At 40.7% G+C, this 22,895-nt stretch overlaps 1 protein-coding gene across 5 annotated transcripts in view; it reads right to left on the bottom strand.

Moving 5' to 3' along the window:
- The window catches only part of tial1 (TIA1 cytotoxic granule-associated RNA binding protein-like 1), a 35,768-nt gene extending 14,168 nt beyond the window's left edge, over positions 1-21,600 (bottom strand). Inside the window, exons 1-6 of one of the 5 annotated variants that reach the window (XM_069899874.1) lie at positions 21,461-21,600; positions 17,191-17,287; positions 10,725-10,874; positions 9,378-9,432; positions 8,119-8,206; positions 523-598 (exon numbers count right to left, since the gene is read on the bottom strand). In XM_069899874.1, coding sequence (XP_069755975.1) covers positions 523-598; positions 8,119-8,206; positions 9,378-9,432; positions 10,725-10,874; positions 17,191-17,287; positions 21,461-21,585 — 591 coding nt within the window. In that variant the 5' untranslated portion in view covers positions 21,586-21,600. Of the gene's footprint in view, positions 1-522; positions 599-1,057; positions 1,383-8,118; positions 8,207-9,377; positions 9,433-10,724; positions 10,875-10,930; positions 10,967-12,483; positions 12,608-17,190; positions 17,288-21,460 lie in introns of those variants that run through there. The other 4 variants (XM_069899875.1, XM_069899876.1, XM_069899877.1 and 1 more) reach the window with 4 other exon arrangements.
- Between the last annotated feature and the right edge of the window lie 1,295 nt (positions 21,601-22,895).

Below are 22,895 nucleotides of genomic sequence, written 5' to 3'. Positions count from 1 at the left end.
TGACTGAACGAATAAGGGCGATTTAATTGGGAATCAAAGATGAGGTCTTTAATTTTAAATTAACCTAAATGAAAAGTGAAAAGGGTACTTTTGCAAGTATTTGGAACACTTGTCTTATGGAATATAAAATTTCTTAAAACCTTGAAGTTTCTATTTTTTCAAAATTAGAGGTGAGGAATATATTTCACTTTCCCCTCACACTTTCCTGGGTTGCTGGCGCTTTACTGGCATAATACTAACCACGGCGTTAATTTATCTTCCAATTGAATCGAATAGCTTGACTCTAAACAATGTGGACCACCCAAAATGAATCAACTCTTGCCTGAAACACAAAGGTTGGGACTGAAAAAAAAAGATGCATTTTAATCTAGTTTTGTGACAAATGAGAAAACATTGAATGGATGACAACCTTGATTATAATGAAGAATGTGTTGCAAGCATATTCTGCATGGTTAGAAAATATGGTTGAATGCATCAAAATGTAGCAGTTTCAATTCAGCAATTTTTTTTGTAAGAACTTACCACTTTACTGTAGAATGACACAAATCCATAACCTTTGGATTTTCCTGTTGCCAGGTCTTTTACAACACGAGCGTCCCTGTGTGAACAGATACAATTGAATGAATAAAAAAATGATAACAACTCCCTTGAACAAAATAAAAAGGAACCACACACACTGTAATGTCAGCACAAGTCATTTTGAAACAAAAAAGGGATTTTTATAATCCCACCGTAACAAAACTAAATGTACTATCCTTTTGTTATAGCTTAACCTTCAGTGCAGCAATAAATAGCAAACATGCAAACTTTGGTATCCTCAGCTTGGTTTCACTGATTATATTGAACTGGAAACCATGAACTCAATAGATTTTTTTTAAGCTCTAAACCTTACTGCCACTAAACTGAGAAAGTGCAGTACAAATACAATTTCCACTTCCTATTTTCCTTAACCATGCATTTCTAAATAGAACCTTTAAAATGCGTGTCCTAGCCATACAGATACTTGAAATATAAAAATTCAGAAAAGAGAAAAAAAAATAGGAATTAAAAGGCATACATCGCCTGTTAACTGAATTCTTTATTTTTCGTGGTATGGTCAATTCTCTACCCTCTTTTTGGACTGTGGGCAGCTGTAAATTTTGAAAAATTGAGACTTTCAGAAATTTAGAAAATGAATATGAAACTAAAACAATACTAACCACACCAGTACGAACAACATTTACATAGGATTCGTAAGCACGTCAATAGGATTGGGAATACGAAATTCGCACTATATAGAGCACATTAAAATGTTAACAATCAAGTCTAATAAATTTATAAAAAAGAGAATAAATAGAAATGAGAAAAAAACTACAACTGAGTTAATGAACTTCCAGTGTGCACAGATCCTTGCAGTTAGCCATGGGGATCCTGTCCATTCTTAACAGCAATTCTGTAAAATAACCAGAATGCTATTACTTTTAATTATGACTTGAACTACAAAAAAGCTGCACATTTCTCCATTATTTTCTGTAGCCGGTGTACAAGCAGTCTTACAGTGTTGTTCTCTTGAAATTTAAACTAACTTATTTACTCGTATTTAGATAAATGAAGTAGATGAGAAGTACAAAAGAAACAAAACATGTTGGACCAAAGCCATTACAATATAATATAAAGGGTACTCAAAAAAGAGTGCAGGCTTAAGTGCAAATAAGCAAGACTATTTTAAGTGTTAATTGATGGCTTCGAATACATTTTGCAATGTTACATATATTGAACCTCACATTTTAAATAATTAAGGTGTCAGGAAGCAGCAAACATTAAAAGATGATGCAATGGCCCTGGCATGCGCTTTGAAATGACATTCTAAAGCCTATGAGCAGCATCTAATGGTAGGAAACTGGTACTACACATCATCAATTGCCCAATTACAAATGAATCTCTGCTAGTTTAGTTATTAGCATGTGATGGGAAAAATGACGAGTTCACAGCTTAAAAATTGTTTTTAAAGCATTTTGTTGCGATATAAAGATACAAATTGGTGGCGAATCAGTACAAATTGGTCATAAATCAGCACAAATTGCTGAACAGCGTAAAATGCTCAATTAGCCTTAAAGATAAGATCTCGCCGTCAACCTCCCCATGCATATTAAGCAAATTGCCCAGTTATTCCCTGCAAGTAAGGTTACAATTTAAAGAGCAAGGAAGGCAGTAAAGGGGAAAAACAACTTCAGAGGAACAGAAAAAAAACAATTGAAACCACTTGCTCAGTCTTTTAAGTTATTTTCTTCAATCTTTTTCCATTCCTACTCAAAAAAATCCAACTCGTGAATTTACCATTTCCCTTCTATAACATTTTCTCAGGTTTCCTATTCGATCCCAACCTGCTGGTTTTCACAAAGTTCATAATCTTCATCAACTAGCACTTCCACCAATATGCATTGCAAAAAAAAGCAGAGCTGAAAGGCACGGAGAAATAAATCTAACTCTGCACTTGTCAAGAGATGACCGATGACCTGCAGTAGCAAGTTCAGAGTCACTTTTATTACTCCAATAAATAATTTAAGTTTAAAACTATAGCAATCATTTTAAAATGTGCACTAATATGGTAATTAAGCAAATAAAGGAAGTGTTAGAAATTTAACTTGAAATTGTATTCCAAATTTGCCAACAATTGTCCCCTCGGTAACCAACCGTGTGACTGCAAGAAATGCTACACTTTTGCCACACCACCTCGCTCACCACTATTCAGGGCCCCAAATCAACTTTGCAGGTGAAGCAACATTTCACGTGAATCTGCAAAAGTAATCTACTGCATTCAGTGTTCCCATTGTGGCCTCTCTACACCAGAGAGATTGAACACATATCAGAAAGATTGTTTTGTTGAGATCTTCGCCCTGCCCACTGAAATAAAAAAGGATGTCACATTGGCCAACCACTGTAATTCCACACACCATTTCTGTGTGAACATGCCTGTCCACGGCCGTGTGAACATGCCTGTCCACGGCCGTGTGAACATGCCTGTCCACGGCCGTGTGAACATGCCTGTCCACGGCCGTGTGAACATGCCTGTCCACGGCCGTGTGAACATGCCTGTCCACGGCCGTGTGAACATGCCTGTCCACGGCCGTGTGAACATGCCTGTCCACGGCCGTGTGAACATGCCTGTCCACGGCCGTGTGAACATGCCTGTCCACGGCCGTGTGAACATGCCTGTCCACGGCCGTGTGAACATGCCTGTCCACGGCCGTGTGAACATGCCTGTCCACGGCCGTGTGAACATGCCTATCTGAGGCTACCCGAAAATTAGAGGAACAACACCTAATACAGGTACACGATCCTTTATACGGACATCGAAAATCTGGAAAGCTCCAAAAACTGGCAAGTGGAGACCGGCGGTTGGGGGAGGCGGCTGTGGAACCGCGGTTGGGGGAGGCAACCGGGCAGCTTGAAGGGGGTGGGGGTGGATACTGCAACACAATTTGGGTGGGCTTTCCGAAATCCTGAAAAATCCGAAATTCGAAACACACTGTCCCCCAAGGGTTCCGGATAAGGGATTGTGTACCAGTATTGCCTGGGCCATGTCCAACCTGACAGCATTAACAAGTCTCTAATTTACGATAAACGTGTGAGAGTGTGCGCGCACCTCTCTCTCCCCCCTCCCCATCCATCTTATTTTAAAAATAAGAAAGAATGGCAGCTCTGCCGGAACTGCTGTAATGACAGCGCTGCCATTGGTGTGGACCTGGGAGAGCTGACTCTTTAAAAAAAAACTTCAGCAACCTCGTGGTCTGTCCCAAAGATGGTGGCATCAGTGTGGACTGCATGCCATGGGGGTTGCAGTTTCTGGAGGAAGTGGCAGTAACCAGGGCAGCAGACCAAAATGGGGCTCAGCAGCTGAATGACATACAGACTGCAGGAGGCTAGCTCATGAGAACCAGGTGTCGGAATTGGGATTCAAAAAGATGCTGAGGGAAAGAAGGGCCTCGGGCACTGAGGGCTTCCTGATCATATCGAAGGTTTGGATCTGGAGCTCAGGCTGCTGATGGTTTGAACTGGAAAGGCTGCAGGAGCACTGAAGGCGAATCCACAGACACTCGGTTGGTGTCTCTCAAGGGACTTTTGGATCTCTTTTTCCTATCATTAAGGGTACCAGCCAAAGCTCATGGTAACTCTTTGCTCTACTCAGAGCTTCCTCTTCCCATCTCCTTACCTTTTTCACTCTTCTACCCTCCAACCTAATATTCATCCATGACGCCTTACACGTTAGCTTAGTGGTGCTCAACCTTTTTCTTTCCACTCACATATCACTAAGTAATCCCTATGCCATCGGTGCTTTGTGATTAGTAAGGGATTGCTTAAGGTGGAACGTGAGTGAGAAGGGAAAGTTGAGAACCACTGCTCTGGACCCAATTGTTACTGAAATATTTTGCTTGAGAAAAATTGTCATTGGCCCATTTCTTTGGAGTTATGAAAATGTGCACATAATGAGTCAATTAGGTACAATTAAAACAGTGATTTTTCAATATTTTCTTTCCACCCACATACCACCTTAAGCAATCCCTTACTAATCACAGAGCACCTATGGCATAGGGAATACTTGAGTGGAAAGAAAAAGATCGAGAACCACTGCATTAGCCTGTACACCTACACCCCTGCCCACTCTACCTCCTCTTTTTATTCCAGGTGCCTACTTGCTTTTACTTATGCCCTGAAGGCCTCAGGCCTAAAACACTACCCTTTACTTCTCATAGATAGGTGTTGCATGACCTGCCGAGTTCCTCCAACACTTGTGTATGGCATAGATTCCACAAGAATTTTTCAAAAATCAGAATGTATTTAACTGCATTATGAAAACCTCACAGACTCTCAACTTTGGAGGACAACAGTTTGGCCTCGCTATCTGATTGTAATGCTGGTAAGGAAACTATTAGAACTGACAACAAACCAGATCCAGACAAACAATCCTAGTAAAATCCAAATTGGTCCTCAATCATTTTTTTATTGAACAAGGCTCACTAAACTTTGTCGCCAACCAAATCTTCATTCATCAATTGAATCCAAAGCTCTACAAATTCAGATCTTCCTTGAATGAATAAAATCAATGCAAGTGCAGCCAAGATTGGCCTCCATTATCTAAAAAATGACAATAATAAACCAATCCAATTTGTCAGAAGACAAAACAATTAGTTATTTTAAGGACAATTCCATAATATTCAATTGCAAACATCCCATTATAACGTTCACTGACAGCAAAAGATTGTGCACAGAAAACAGGACTACAAATAAAATAATACAAATTATCCATCCAGTGAACCACTGATCTGTGAAAAACCAATAGGTATTGAGCCATAAATATTAGCTCCCTTGGCCCAATAGAGGGAGCCCTTTTTGTCTGCCTCATCAAGCAAGACTCATCAGAATCATATTTTGATGCCATATTGCATGGTGCATTATAGATATCTGTGCTAAATGCTCCTATTGCTAAGACAGTACAACTTCCATGCAGTGTCAATGAAACTGTACATAAAACTGTTCAGCAACTCACTAAAGTATCCAATGCAAAATGAATAGGAACGACTAAAAGCTTAAGATTTTAAAACTATTTCATGTCTAATGTTTCAATACCAATTGTTCAATCACAAAAATTCTAATTAGATCCCACCACTACTGAAACAGAGTACATTCAAAACAACTTCTGTATCAACAGAACACCAAATGAATGAGATGTACAAATAGTTCATACTTTAACTATTCTATCTGCAACCACAAGTGTAAATGTTGGTAAAACAGCACTGATATTTGTGATCATTAACTATTATTCAAGCACCTACAAAATGCCATTAAAAATATCATAGCAAATAACAGTCAACATTAACCTACATCAATTGATTAGATGCAACAAAATTCAACTAAAAATACATAAAAACAAAACAAACACCATGCAGTGGATATAGTCTTCAGATGAATTTACTCATACAATTAAAAAAAAAGCAACAAAACGAAGTACCTACATATCCTGATTCTTAGCCATTATATACACTCAAAAACTCACTCTCAGATCTGCCATGATGTGGACAATGGTAAGCATTTCCATAAACATAATTACACATTTTGTATAACTTGAGGCTCAGCTTTGCTCTCATGAACTCATTATGGTAGTTAAAATGTACAACTTGATTAAATGTTAAACTGGTGCCTGTCCAGTAACCCCTGGTATCCAGCACCTATGGGGATTGCTGGATGCCGGATAAGTGAATTTCTAGTTGCTTGAGGTTGGAACCATGGATTGGTGAGCCAATTTCAAACACCTACATTTTTTACCTATTTAATTTCTGTGATTTTTTTTGCCAGTTGCTTGAATTCCAGACATGGGTTTTACTGTATATCTGAAACTTCAGCAGAGGGCAAAAATGTACCAATATATGAACATTATAACTTCCCAAAATCTTTCTTTCTTTGGCTTGGCTTCGCGGACGAAGATTTATGGAGGGGGTAAATGTCCACGTCAGCTGCAGGCTCGTTTGTGGCTGACAAGTCCGATGCGGGACAGGCAGACACGGTTGCAGCGGTTGCAGGGGAAAATTGGTGGGTTGGGGTTGGGTGTTGGGTTTTTCCTCCTTTGTCTTTTGTCAGTGAGGTGGGTTGCCAGTCTTCAGGAACTGAGTTACAGGGAAAGGTTAAACAGGTTAGGACTTTATTCTCAAGAGCATAGAAGAATGAGGGGAGATTTGATAGAGGTATTTAAAATTATGAGAGGGATATGCTTTTTCCACTGAGGGTTGGTGAGATGCAAACCAGAGGACACGGGTTGAGGGTGAAAGGGGATACTTCTTCACAGAAAGTGGTGGGGATGTGGAATGAGCTTCCAGTTTAAGTGGTGAATGCAGGCTCAATTTAACATTTAAAAAGATGGGAGAGGAATGGAGGGCTATGGACTGGGTGGAGGTCAGTAGGACTAGGCAAACAAAAGTGGTTCGGCACAGATTAGAAGGGCTGCAATGTTCTATCATTCTATGAAAAGTTCATAATTGTTGACAATGCAAAGGTATTGAAAGAATACAATGCATATGATGGCATTTCACACCAGCTGAGGGATCAAAGAAAGTTCAATGAGAGCGCAATACCTTTTCAAACACCTCCACAAATTATAAACAAAATGCATCTAAATATTGGTCAAATAACATGTAAACTTTAATACAATAATTTCCTCTTAACTGCAACTTTATACAATGTTATGCTATTCCAGGGCCAGAAGGAGAAAAGCAGGGGATCAGAGTGGAGGGGGTGGGGATGGCGAGGGGAAGGCCATGAGAGGAAAAGCAGGAGAAGGGAAAAGCAGAGGGGAAAGGCCAGAGGGGACATGAAGATTCTGCAGTGACTAGAAGAAAAATATTGGTTCGTTCCATCTTTTGATGGTCCTCTATCTTGACCTTGTCTCAGACTTACTATTTTAACTCTCATTAACGCTATTGCAGTACTCATACTGAATCATTTCTGGAGGTCTGAACTCTTCCAAAATTAATGATTCAAACTTATTCTGTTTTTTTTTTTTATATACTCAAAACCCCAATTCTCACTGATCTACTTCAGTCCTTCTTCAAGTTCCAATTGTTTGGCATCCCTGCAACCAATGCGCCATGGGTATTCTTCACCTCATCAATGCCAACTGTGCCTTCAACAGTCTTGACACTGTGAGGGAAGCACGGGGAGCGAGAGAGCGAGATCTTTTGTCACTATATAAAAATAAAATCACCCAATGTGATTTTAATAGCCAAATTTTGCAGTTAATGTTTTTGATCGACAACTTAAACTCGTACTCAAAAGACAATCTTGTAGAAGTAAAAATCTTTTGAACCTATTACAATACTGTGAAGTTATTGTCTAGTACATGGCAGATCTTACAAAACAGATCTTGTGCCTGCAAATTATTTAATTTTCTGCTTTTCAGTGAAGTGCATAACTAAGTACCAGGAAATCACTGTTTTCCTTATGCACAAGAAATACATTCTCTTCAAATGTCAAATGACAGAATTAAATCCAAGCCAATCTGATTACTTGTCTTCTTAAAAAAACGTTGACAAATGAAGATGTTCAAAAGACATTTGCTGAATTTTGAAGGAACTGGAAAATACTTACGATATTCGACCAAAAGGGGCAAATGCAGATTTTAGATCCTCTGTGCTTATCTCTGGACTTAAGTCACCCACAAACACATGAAAATGATCTGAGAAAACAATTTAAAGCAATGAATGTACATTTTTAACAATCCAATGTGTAATCTTGCATCACATATTCATTTAAAAAATATTTTTTTCTAGTTTATTATTTAGATAAAGTAAAACTTGTAAGGAACAGCTAGTCGATTTATTGTAACTGCTTGTCTGTTTAAAAGTACAAGTACACAATCCTTTATTCAGAACTCTTGAGGGACAATGTGTTCCGAATTTCGGAAAGCCAGATTTAAGCCCACCCTAATTGTGCTGCTATATCCACCCCCACCCCCTTCCAGTTGCACTGTTACCTCCCCCCACCCCGACTTGCGCTGCCAGTCTCTCCCCCTCGCCTGCCCGACTCACGCTGCCGTCTCTCTCCCCACTTGCCGGATTTTGGACCTTTCCAGATTTTAGATGTCCGGATAAAGGATTGTGTACCTGTACCATTAGTTAGAAACATAGAAAATAGATGTAGGAGTAGGTCATTATGGAAACCAAGAAATAGGCCATCTGTTCCAATGAAACATCTTGGAAATGCTTACAGCCAGCAACCTCATTCAGGGTTTTGTTTTTTCCCTTTTCAAATCCAAAGCACATTTATTGCTGATAAATTTACAATAAAATATTGACATTATACATGCTGAATTTAAAGGTATGCATATTAATTTATGACTAAATGTTAAATATTCAGGAGACAAATGAAAACCAAGTGCAATCACCGATCCTGGTATAATTTTATGTTACAGACTTGAACCAAATATTATTCATCTTAAGGGAACAGCTCTATCTGTAAACATTTTCATCTTCATTGTCTTCATCTCCCCACCCCCAAAGAGAAGGAGAAAAAAAGAGGAACAAGCTGTAATTTGGCAAATATTTATTTAAAACAGTAACATCAAATTATTAATCTGCATTAAAAATGCAAATCAAATTCTAGCATTTCATGCCTGAGCAGGTCTCACTAACTCAATATTACATGATTTTACAATGGGAATTTAAAATAATGCATCAGAATGGACCAAACCATTCAATTACCAATTTATCTTCAGTGGCCAAAGCATTGAACCTCTTTTTTCAATGAGCAAATGCAGCTGAACTCTGCAGTCATTGCTGGGCATGCCATCTACTGAAAGAGATCAACTATTATTAGCTTCCAAAAGTATTTCAGAACATTGCACTTACTAGTTGTGTCTTTCTTCTGGCTACTTGGTGTTGTTGCCCAATTTACTTTGACTTCCTAAAATAAATGTTATAATTGTAATAATTAAAATCAACAATTTATATAAACAAAAATGTAGAAGTATCTGAAATAGTGAACATTGTGATTTTAATTCTGCATGATAAAAGATAGAACATTATAAAAACATTAAGTTGCTATGTAGTTTACTCGCAGTCTCTACAATCATACCAGTCATGAGATTTTGCTATTACAGTGAAACAAACAGAAACCAAGATTTCTAGTTATATAAACAGCACACCAATTTGAATTCAGTCATTAATAAGATATGCTACTTTCATCTTCTCCAGTGTTAAGAGAAATAAGTGAATTGATGAAAATTTCAGATATTCATCAATTATTCCTGCTATTAATGTATACGAGAAATGTTACTCTATCACATGAAGTATTTTTAAAGTGCAATACTAAAACATAACCTCGACAAAGCAAATTTACTGGTCCTAAAGTAACCCAATTGCATGTTACGTAGATTGTAATCATCTGAAATATTGCAAATACAATGTACGAGTCTGAAAAATATTGCAGCTCCCTTGATTTTACTTGCATACCAACCTTTAACTTGTGCAAAATGTTTAAAATATCAAATCAAATGCATGATCCCCCAGCCCCTTAACTTGCTGCCCATCCATACTTCACAGCACAAATGGCTGCTCTGCCATCTGATGCTATCACTTTTGCTTGGCTTCAGTGAAATCAGGATTGTGGAAAATATCAAGATTTTAACTGGTAGCTTTAAAGTTCCTGATGAATGCCAATTCTTCACTGCTAGCTACAAAAATCAGAACATCAGCGACAGAAATACGTAGTTTAACAGTGTACTGAGAAATTTCCTTTCTTCACTTCACATATGCATGCATCTGTTTTAATCCCTACCAACAAGTTGAACAAACATTCTCCTTTTATTCTATCCATTCTTTCATCGTTGAGTATTAAAAATTTTTTTTTTCTTTTGTACTTCTGACCAAGGTCCTTCACATGAAACTTTAACTGTTTCTCTTTGCAATGTTGCCTGTCCCACTGAGGATAATGTTGTTTATTCAATTTAAAAACTTAGACTCAATTATAGTGTGTGCACGTGCGCACACATCGGCAGTCAAATACTTCTGAGGCACGTTTAATACAATGTCAAATCTATGTTGAATTTTCTAAAGGATAAAAAAAATTCTGCAAAAGACCATTTAGTGTCTCTATTAATTAACCAAGGAATAAAATAGGAACCCTGGGCATTAAGTTTTGAAACATTTTCCAGTGTACAGCTTTCATCACTCACCCGTTTACGTATGATAGCTTACCTTACCCATTATTTTACGTCCATTCATTGCAGCTAAAGCAGCTGCTGCATCTCTATGCTCAAAGAATTCCACAAAGCAATAAGGATCATTGCTTGAATGCTGCAAAACAGAAAATCCAACAGAAGTGTTCACCCTTCTGCTTGCGGTTTGCTGAGAAGAAAAATTCACGAAAACTTAGTACAAAAGAAAACAAATGAAATACTTACAGATCTACATTAAAGCCTTTAACTTTTATAGCCCATCTGTCCATAAACAAAAACAATTTTAAAGGAAATTACTAAACTCAACATTAAAAAAAAATGTAATCAGGGCTTCCCCTCACTTTCAATGTTATTAAGCCCTCAAAATCATTTCTAAAAATTGCCACCCATTGGCTAACCTCCAAAGCCAAATGCTTTGTGCAACAAGAAAAGCAAATTATGGGAGGGTTTAACTTTTGCAGAGATCTGAGGTAATTGCACTAATCTCTTTTATCAGGAATAAAGCTAACTGCATATCACCAGTGAACAGTTCTGTTTTAATCTGGAAGATATATATATATATATATACACACACATACACATATATATATATATATATATATATATAAAACCAGATTTACAGGTGAAGATAATATCAATAGGAAGATAAAATGGCCAAAGAATTCTATAAATGTTTTTAAGCAAGACAATTCTTGCTTGTAAAAAAAGCACTGGCATTCAGGACAGGATGACTTCAAGTGACCATTAATAAATAACCCCAAAGCCTGGGTTTATTAATATGTCAACTTAACTGTTACAAAATGTAATAAGTAAGAAATGAAACATTTTTCTGTGTTATTTTCGAAAATGTAAACCCATTGATTCAAAAAGTTATGATCTTCAGAGAGTCAAAACAAATACGATTGGATACAATACTGATCATAATGTTAAGTGAATCAATAGGATACATACATTGTTATTCCATTGGTGACAAGAAATGAGCATGGCTCCAAGCTAAACACATTCAGAATCTTGTTCTTCATAATAATGAAGCCTCCAACAATAAAAGTTCACAGTACAGTGCAAAAGCTAAAGTTGTGCAACATTTGGCACATAGGTCAAACATAATTATAGACTTTTCACAGAGTTGGAATCTCCTGTATATGATTTTATTTTTCAAATGCAAGAATACGAAACACTTTAATTGTTAATACTGTATCATCTTAATGACATTAAGGTCAACAACAATTAAACTGGCAGCAAATTCAGTTTAGACCTCGGCTCCAATAGCCAAACTATCAATGTAGAAACACTACTGAAATGGTTTCAATATTGGTGCAAAATTATTGAAGACGGAAGGGATTTTGGTTTACATGCTGTGAAACATCTATTTGTTTGTAAATCAAGAGAACACTGAAAACCCACCAAATAATTATTTGGAAGGAAAACCGACAAACTGTGTAAACAGGAAACAAGAGAAGGTGGAAAACTATCAAAAATTAATCACAGCAGCATGAAACAAAAGAAATTTATCTTATTGTGACCAGAAAGGCATTTTCAGAGTTTCTCTGGGATCAGCACAGGGCTACTTGCTCTTTTTAAAAATTTATTTCATGAATTCTAGGCCCAAATATTGGGAAATGCATGTTTAAAAACATCTTTCAAGGTGGTAACAATACTAGCCAAATGATTAAAAGAACAATGTAGAAATGACAACAACCTAAATAACCTCAAATACTGTGCAGTTACACTCAAGGCAGGTGAGAGTTGAAGGAAGTTATCAACAGACACCAACTTACCTCAGTGTTGTTCTCAATTTTCAGAAGAAATTATAGAGCAGTGGACAAACGTTTGTGCCCCAGTTATCTGTATGAACAATCCAGATAACCCTACTGCACCAAATCTTCAATTTCAAATTTTGTCCTTGAAGTACAAAAATGCCACTGCTTTAAATATAATCCATAACAAAACAATTTGCACATTAAAAGAATTTTTAAATATTTCTCGAGAATTTTTAAATTGACGATATTGTCAGTTCTTGACTAAAGGAAGTACTTCACTATTAAGGATAAATACAAAATTAAAAACTTCTATACAAGGTCAATGCCCTCTTCCATATCTTTTATTATTGTAATTGCGCCGCCAAGTACAGCTCCAGCACAAGCCATAAACTTTTTGGCAACATCCCTGCTGTTAGTTGAAAAATAAGAAACAATGAATACAGTTCAGGTACATAATCCTTTATCCGGAACCCTTGGGGGACAGTGGGATTTTAGCCCACCCGAACTGTGCTGCCGTATCCAGCCCCACCCCCTTCCAATCTAATTTCCGCCACCCCCCCACCAATCGACTCGCGCTGCCAGTCCCTCGCCAGCCCGACTCGCTCTGCCGTCTCCCTCCCCACTTGCCAGTTTTTGGAGCTTTCTGGATTTTAGATGTCCGGATAAAGAATTAAGTACCTGCACTGAGAATTTAGGTGGTGTCAGAACTACAACCTGTTCTAAACATCAACAAGACCAAAAAGCTGATTGAGGATTTTAGGAAAAGGAGGCCAAGAAACCACACACCAGTTTTCAATGATGGGACAGTGACGGAGTGGGTCAGGATCTTAAAGTTCCTGGGATTCAACACATTGAAGGACCTCTCCTGGAGCCTGCACATCAAGGTACTGTGAAGAAGGCACACTAATGCCTCTACTTTCCAAGAAAACTGAAGAGATTTTGGCATGTCATGAAATACTCTATCAGACTTCAACAGGTAGACTAGAAAAGACTGGTAGCATCACTGTATGGTTTAGTAATTTGAGTGCAGAAGCCTGCAGAAAGTAGCAAACACAGCCAAGTCCATCAAGCGTTCTGACTTCCAATCCATTGGAGACATCGATCAGGCTTTTGAATCTCCCCTTACTCTAAATATAATCAAACTTTTCTGGACCACAAAAAGACCTCTCTGCACTAGTGAAATGTCAATAAATATTTATCTATCCTTTATAATCATATATTTTGTACCGGGATCATTTAATGTACATTTGTGTACCTGACCGTAGCAAGAAAGAATTTTGGATCATGTGTAATTGTACATGGAACAGCACAGGCACTTGGGAGATGCCTGGTGATAATCATTTCCCAAGCTCTTAACGATCTTTTCCATGCAATACTTAGTCTAACACAATAATAAAACTTCAACCACTTCAGTGAAGCATCTTAATGCAGGAATTCATAATTATCAAAAACTGTACAATTCTAAATCCTTGATATGCAAATGGAAATGGGGGGTTCAGATTTGAATGTGGCACGTAAGTACAAAAGGTGCATGGAATGCTCGTCTTCACTCGCTGAAATATTGAGTATAAAAGTAAGGAAGTCATGTTGCAGCAACATAAAACTTTGGTTACGTTGCACATAGAGTATTATGTACAAGTCTAGTGACCCGATTGCAAGAAGGATGTGGAGGCTTTGGAAAAGGTACAAAAGAGATTCACCAGGATGTTACGTGAGCCATAAGAGGTTGGAGAAACTTTGGTTGTTTTCTCTGAAGCATTGGAGATGAAGGTGTGACCCAACAGAAGCTTATAACTCTATTAGAGGCATTGATATAGTAGATGTTCGGAATCTTCAGTGCATGATAAAAAATGTCACAAACTAAAGGTCATGTTTAAAGTGAGAGAACAAGTTTAAAGGAGATGGAGGGAAGTTTTTTTTTTAAATTACAGTAGGTGCTTGGAACAGGCTGCCAGGAGCAGTGGTAGAAGACGACACAAGATTACTGTTTAAGAGGCTTCTGGATTGACGTTAATTTGCAGGAATAGCGGGATATGCATCATGTTTAATTTAGGGATCACATTCAGCAGACATGCAGGGCAAAGGAGCAGCTTCCGTGCTCCTATGTTCCATATTCTTTATCCGACTTGCGGGTACTCATTGTTAGACTTTAGATTTTATTTACAATCCTTATTGCAGAGAATTAGGCTTTTAACCTAGGTTGTTACACATGCTTGGTGCGGAGTTATGGCTTCATTCAGGCAAGGGTGATAACCTAACTCCTAATACTCCCTCACAATTCCAAAAAGTCTAATAAACTACTGGAATTAAAGGAAAGCTCCCTGTCACCTTGGACATCTATCCCTCATTACAGCTGGCGCTGTAATAGTGTTGCGCTAACCACTACACTAACCATTATTTACAAAAAACTGAGCTAGGTCTAAAATTAATCTAATTACATTTACACCTTAAAAGTGTAATTCAACTCAAACTTGGACTCCGACCACTCAAAAATTAAACAATTTTGTGGAAAAGATAAGGAATGTGAAAGCAGAAAAAAAATACTGCTGTCAATTTAAAAGACCCAATATAATCACTTCATTTCAATTCACTTCAAGCAATGATGCGATTTAAGAAACAAAAACTGCAGATGCTGGAATTTTGAGGAAACAATGAAGCTGGAGGAACTCAGAAAGACATGCAGCATCATGGGCAGAACAAAGTCAGTCAAGATTTCAGGGCGAGACCCTTCATCTAGTGTTTGTTACCTACATATGCATTTATTTTACTGAAGGACCAAATTGAAAAAATAATTCAAACAGTCTGGGTGGCTGTGTTGCATTTTATAGTACTGCCATGCAAAAACTTCAATATCTCTCTTTCAATTAACAGTAAAAAAAAAGGTAGGTTAATGCCAAATCACAACAAGCCCTTTAAGAATAGATTTAGTCATACTCTCTCCATTTTCTAGCTTATGGAGCTATTCTCCAAAGTCAATGAAGACCATACAATCACCCCAACAGGAACATTAATGAAATGACTGCTTTATGTTGTTTTCCTGTTAATAATGAAGCAACAGGGTCAACATTTTGTACTTGTAAAATTCAGCCAGTTCATATTCTATTTTCTTGGTGGAAGAGACACTAGTTATAATGCATTGATGTCAACTGTTAATTACAAAAATATCTTAATGACATTTGTACATCATTTAGCGAGAGAATGTAACTCGTCTCTCAGCCAAAAGCAATGCAATTTATTGGCATTAAGCACCCAAGAAATGAGCAACTGTAAAAGACAGAATTAAATTCAATAGTCAGTGTGGAACTTGCCCACACCAACCAAAATGTCCTCCTCCCACCGGCCAACATTTAGCCCATATCCCCACCAACCTATCGCATCTATGTATCTGTCCAAATGTTTCTTAAACATTTGAAAGTGTCAAGTGTCAAAAGTAGCTGCTAAAACTGATCCAAATGCTCCAAATTAAGCCAAATTAACAAAAGAGCACCTGGAAACATTTATAGGGGAAAAATACTTTCATACCTCAAGGAATCATCCATATCATCTGAACCTTAACACTACTGCAAAAGCATCAAAGTCTATATAAACACACTTCCCTGCACCATGGCTTTTCTCTTCCTTTTATATTTACATTTTCTTTCCTCTTTGTGGCATCTTATCCATCTTAATTTGTATTTGTGGGTTTCCACAACGGAGAAAAAGCCATAAGCAAACATTTCATTGCATCTGTACATTGTACTTCTGGATGTGACAATAAATTCTCATTCTTTATCCTCTCACTTGAAGCCAATATACAGCCTTATCTCAAGACCTATAAATAAAGCAGATCATGCTGGAAATGTTCAATGGCCAGGCGACACATGTGGAATAAGCACAGATGATATTCTGGATTATATCTGTTCATCAAAAGTTCTGATGAAAGATCACTGACCTTTAACATTTGACTATTTCTCATTGCAGATATTAAGATTTGAAATAAGATAGAATGCAGGAAATACTCAGATTTCCTATGTCTGTATTTCTAACATCTACATCAACACCTCCCACATTTTCAACCACTGATGTAAATTATTATTACAAATATGGTTCTAGTTCTCGTTAAAAAAAAAGCACAGATCAGCTAAATATCCCACCTGTATTTCAAGTTAAAACACAAAAAAATCCATGTTGGTTAAGGGCTTTCCAAGAAGCATTACTATTGTTGAAGCCAAATTTTTAAACAGTTTAAAATTATCTCATGACCAATTTGATATCATTTAGTTTTCCACAACATACAATTTGAACACATGCTTTGTGCTGCTACATTGGTGAACCATCACTTCAGGGATGAAATCAAACCTTTGCTGCATAACAGAAATAATTGATGCAACAGGATATGGTCCTCGGGAGTGATCGTATAACTGATCCCCTTTTTACACTAAAAAGTTCCGTTATTGCCATATACACAACCCATTTCTGGAAGCCGGTTTGCTTGTTCACACAGAAGAAAGTCAGGTCGATGATTCTTTTATAATGCTTCCCAAGGCAAAAGAGGTGGGATGTGTAGTACAGCCCTGCTTCGTCTACGACACTACCTACCTTGGTGGATAAAAGCTGGGTAAATTCAAGAACACCCCCACCCCACAAATCTGCCTTCAACAAATTCACACAGGTTGGCAAAGCATTCGAAACGCAGATAATACTGGCTTGAATCCTGAGTATAAGGGATAAATGGTTGGTTCTTACCTCTGTGATCATTTTGCAACTTTTGCATGGACCAATCTGACTAAAAAGTTGAAGAATGAGGGCTTCAGTCACATCTCTAGAGAGGTTACCCACGTACCTGTAAAACAATAATATCTTAATGTTACTACTGCTTGCAACTTTCACATTAGTAAATCTTTCTGCAGTTGCAAAATTATTTAATCCACAAGAATAATTTTGGCAGATTGCAATGTTCCCAACTAAAACTTGTTCTAGTTCAGTTGGTCCACTGAAATGAAGATAAATGAATCATTCCACCTGTTGTACCTATCACTCAAAGAGATGTTCTATACAAGGAAACTTCTAAAATTCAGCACTACAAAAAAAACAGATTTATGTTGGGGTGGGGATGGAAAAGAGGCTGAAATATCCTGGACTGGGAAAGTGGCAAAAATAAACCCTGATCCACTAAAATGCTGAAATCTGTACACAAAAAGTCTGTGGCACCAATAACATACAAAACTCAACGGCCACCCCAAGTTCTCCATTGCTGATATTTCAATATCCCCTCCCATCCTCAGCCTTTACCATTTCCAGACTATGACCTCATGGAAACTAGCAAACACTTCATGTTTCACCTGGGTTGTCTACAGTCCAAAGCTATGAACATTGAATTTTCCAATTTTAACTATCTCTTGTCTCCTGATTCACCTCTGGACTTCACCTCTCCCACCTCCCACTTGTTGTCCCCTTTCCCACCACATTCTCCCAGATCCCACTCATTTTCTCCCTCCTCTTGGTTTCATTGACCCCACTCCATTTCATACCGTGCCCTCCTGATTCCATCAAAGTCCCAGTATCTCCTTTCCAAGAGATTCTACCTGATATCCTTTGTTCCACTTGTCAACAGCTGTCTCCACCACCCATCCCAGCTCATCTTTTTCCCTTCTCTCTTTTCTGGCAATTTTTGACACCCAATCCCACCCCTTCCAATTGGTCCATCACTCTTCACCCCTCCCTGGTTCACCAACCCCCAGCAATTCTTGTCCTCCTGAAACTACTTCCCCTCTCCAATCAATCTTGATGAATGATTTCAACCCAAAATATTAACATCTGATCCCTCACCCATAGAAACCAAAGGTGGGTGAATAGATTGGATGTACCAAATTCTCCATCTGCTGATATCATAGCAAAAGATCATGGGAGATGTGTGGGGCAGAAAACAAAATACTGACCACAGGATGATTTTAGTACAAAGTGTACTAAGCACAGCAAATGTATTGGATGCATTCTCAGCTACAGTGACTAAACACTGCAACAAAAAGACCAAGTGACCACTCTGCTGAGATGGCCAAGTCAGACTAGCAAATGTAGACAGTTGGAGGAAAAAAATAATCAAACCAGACAGAAAAGGCAGACAAGCTCAGAGGCATTAAAAATGTGGAAAATGGGCAAAGAAGGACCAAAAAGACCATGATAATTGGCCATAAGGACTATCTGAGAAATTAATTTTCTTAATTGTGATGAGGCTTCTTCTACAGCAAAGAAAGCACTGCTGGATAAGCAGCAGGATCTGTACAACTGGAAAAAAAACTATAAAAAAGGAAATAAAAATGAAAGGTTTATTTAGAGAGTCATGATGGCATCTCCATCTTTAAAGCAAAAACTGCACATTCCAAAGCAACCATTTTGCAAAAGAAAAACACAACTAAGGAATCATCAGATTTTCTCTAAAAAAAAACTGAAAACATCCATCTCCATGTCTAGTTTTCCAGCAGGGTAGGATTTAATGAACTTGCCTTTACTGTTGTGTATATTACTTGAGAGTGCTGACACCACTAGAAGTGAAATTTGTTTCTGACTAATAGTTTTGGGTCTGAAAACTGATTAATTGTATTAAAAAACACTTTACAATAGAAGAAACAAGTTTTAAAAACTAATTCCCCCTCTACTCAGTGCTCAACCTACCGATTTCCTCAAGATTGTCTTTTGTTACATCTTTCCTACCTTATCTTTAGTCCTCAATGCGAATCTGATACCTAGTCCTACAATTGCTCTTTTTGGATCAACTAAGACAACTGATTTGAATTTCAATCCCACGTCATCTCTTTGCCTCCTATTAATTGCTAGATGTTCAATAAAAACGATGAGGTGGAAAGATGCTGTTCCTCCTACTCGTATTCGACGGCTATCTGATTTGATGGCACGCTGAACTCCGGAAAAATCAGATGTTCTTCTATTGCATTGAATTTAAATTTCCTTTATTTATTTTTGCAGATTATAAGATTACTTTGATCTTAACTTTTGAGTTTGTGGTTTTTTTTAAAAAAAATGTAATTAAATTCTGATCACTTCAGAAGGAAAGGGGTAGAATTGGTAGGATAGTATAACATTTACTTTATATTTTAAAAAATCTCTCATTTAGTTCTCCCCTCCAATTTCTGACCAGGCCTGAGTCTGCTTAGCTTCCGAGATCAGACAATCCCAGGCACATTCAGGAATATTAGGCTTCTCCTCCATCTGTGGCTGCTCCGCCATCTTCCCCTACAAATTTTCTGTACCCTAATGTTATAATTGTTTACTGCTTCCCCCCATCCCCCTCCCCTACTCGGGACCCCTTCAAATTTTCTGTACCCTAATATTATAATTGTTTACTGCTTCCCCCCCTCCCCCTCCCCTACTTGGGACCCCTTCAAATTTTCTGTACCCTAATGTTATAATTGTTTACTGCTTTCCCCCCCTCCCCCTCCCCTACTCGGGACCCCTTCAAATTTTCTGTACCCTAATGTTATAATTGTTTACTGCTTCCCCCCCCCCCCCTCCCCTACTCGGGACCCCTTCAAATTTTCTGTACCCTAATGTTATAATTGTTTACTGCTTCCACCCCCTCTCCCCTACTCGGGACCCCTTCAAATTTTCTGTACCCTAATGTTATAATTGTTTACTGCTTCCCCCCCCCCCCTCCCCTACTCGGGACCCCTTCAAATTTTCTGTACCCTAATGTTATAATTGTTTACTGCTTCCACCCCCTCTCCCCTACTCGGGACCCCTTCAAATTTTCTGTACCCTAATGTTATAATTGTTTACTGCTTTTCCCCCCCCCCCTCCCCTACTCGGGACCCCTTCAAATTTTCTGTACCCTAATGTTATTGTTTACTGCTTCCCCCCCTCCCCTACTCGGGACCCCTTCAAATTTTCTGTACCCTAATGTTATAATTGTTTACTGCTTCCACCCCCTCTCCCCTACTCGGGACCCCTTCAAATTTTCTGTACCCTAATGTTATAATTGTTTACTGCTTTTCCCCCCCCCCCTCCCCTACTCGGGACCCCTTCAAATTTTCTGTACCCTAATGTTATTGTTTACTGCTTCCCCCCCTCCCCTACTCGGGACCCCTTCAAATTTTCTGTACCCTAATGTTATAATTGTTTACTGCTTCTCCTCTCCCCCCCCCCCCCATTTGACTGTTTCGATATTGAGTTTATATAGATTTTTCTTCTACAACCTTTTTTCTGTATAATCTTTGACATGCGTGACCTTTGACGAAAGGGTTCTATTTCTGTAAGGGCTTTTGCTCCAAACTCCCAGGAATTCTTCACACAAGCAGGACCAGAGAGACGCAGTTTGAAGGGTGAACTAAAATCCGGCCAGAAACACTGTGCAAGCACATGAACTAATTTCCAGGGGAAATCACAGAGTCGTGCATGCAACAGGAGCAGAGCCCAAGAAGAGCATTTTCCCCGCCGGTTTAAAAAAATAGCGAGTCTTACTCATCACGACATCAAACTTTTTTTAAAAAAAAACCCACTAAACTTTGCAGGCGATCAAAAGAGGAGAATGTGCTTCCCCAAGCTCAATATATGGGCCTCTTTCAGCCTAAGGGGAGGTGTCAAGAGGGTGAGAGCTCCAGTTTTATTGATTGAACCCGAGAGTGTTGGCCAGGGCCACATTGAGTCCATTGTTCGCCGTGAGGAAAGTTTTCCCTCCACTCGGCCCCACCGGGCCAGCCTGTATCCGGAACCGTCCGCTCCCGCCATCATCAACTTAGGGGAGGGGGGGGGAAAGAGTCGCCAACTCTCCACTCATCCCAAAACTAATGCGGTGGCCGGAGAGGCCCGGGCGACCTGTCCCTTCCCCCCACCCCCACCTCTCCCCTCCTTCCCCAGTGTTAGGCCTCACCGGGGGGCGGGGGGGGGGGGGAACCCAAATCCTCGCCATCTTCAGCCGCCAGCGCGCGGTCGCTGCGTGAAAACACCCCGCCCCGCAAACCCGGCGAAGACAGGCAGATGCTCTTGACTGAATGATTTAACTTACAGGGTCCGCGGGTATGAGTCGTCGTCCATGTCGCCCCCCAGAAGCGGCGGCCGCCGTTTCGTCCGCGCCGAGTCAACTTTAAAATGGCGGCGAGCGAGCGGTGAGTCAGCCCGTGCGCTGCGCATGCGCGGCCGCCGCCTCTTCCGTGACGTCCCCGCTTCGGCCGACGGCGCGTCCGCGGCCTCGTTTCCCCCCCTCGCCTGTCGCCAGGGCCGCTCGTCGTCATCATCTCCCTCCTCGAAATTCCAACGGGTTCCCCCATAATCCCAGGTCGGCGGAGCAGGCGTGCACTTTTGTAAATTATTCCTATGGCCCAGGCGCGTTGCCTGAGCTACCGACTGGCCGGCGAAAGAGAGACCCCCTCCATCCACCCCCCCCTCCATCCACCCCCCCTCCATCCACCCCCCCCTCCATCCACCCCCCCCTCCATCCACCCCCCCCTCCATCCACCCCCCCCTCCATCCACCCCCCCCTCCATCCACCCCCCCCTCCATCCACCCCCCCTCCATCCACCCCCCCTCCATCCACCCCCCCCTCCATCCACCCCCCCCTCCATCCACCCCCCCCTCCATCCACCCCCCCCTCCATCCACCCCCCCCTCCATCCACCCCCCCTCCATCCACCCCTCCCTCCATTCACCCGTCCTCCATCCACCCCCCCTCCATCCACCCCCCCCCTCCATCCACCCCCCCCTCCATCCACCCCCCCTCCATCCACCCCCCCTCCATCCACCCCCCCCTCCATCCACCCCCCCCTCCATCCACCCCCCCCTCCATCCACCCCCCCCTCCATCCACCCCCCCCTCCATCCACCCCCCCCTCCATCCACCCCCCCCTCCATCCACCCCCCCCTCCATCCACCCCCCCCTCCATCCACCCCCCCCTCCATCCACCCCCCCCTCCATCCACCCCCCCCTCCATCCACCCCCCCCTCCATCCACCCCCCCCTCCATCCACCCCCCCCCTCCATCCACCCCCCCTCCATCCAATCATCCATCCACCGCCACCCCATCAACTCACCCACCCACCCACCACCACCCCCATCATCCACTTCCTCCATCCACTCATCCACCCACCCCCTCCATCCACTCATCCACCCACCCCCCTCCATCCACCACCCACCCCCCTCCATCCACCACCCATCCCCCTCCATCCACCACCCACCCCCCTCCATCCACCACCCACCCCCCTCCATCCACCACCCACCCCCCTCCATCCACCACCCACCCCCCTCCATCCACCACCCACCCCCCTCCATCCACCACCCACCCCCCTCCATCCACCACCCACCCCCCTCCATCCACCACCCACCCCCCTCCATCCACCACCCACCCCCCTCCATCCACCACCCACCCCCCTCCATCCACCACCCACCCCCCTCCATCCACCACCCACCCCCCTCCATCCACCACCCACCCCCCTCCATCCACCACCCA

This window comes from Narcine bancroftii, chromosome 10 (assembly GCF_036971445.1).
Source record: "Narcine bancroftii isolate sNarBan1 chromosome 10, sNarBan1.hap1, whole genome shotgun sequence".
In the NCBI taxonomy this organism is placed as follows: domain Eukaryota; kingdom Metazoa; phylum Chordata; class Chondrichthyes; order Torpediniformes; family Narcinidae; genus Narcine; species Narcine bancroftii.
Note: the sequence above shows the minus strand (reverse complement) of the source record. Positions and strands in the feature narration are given on the sequence as shown.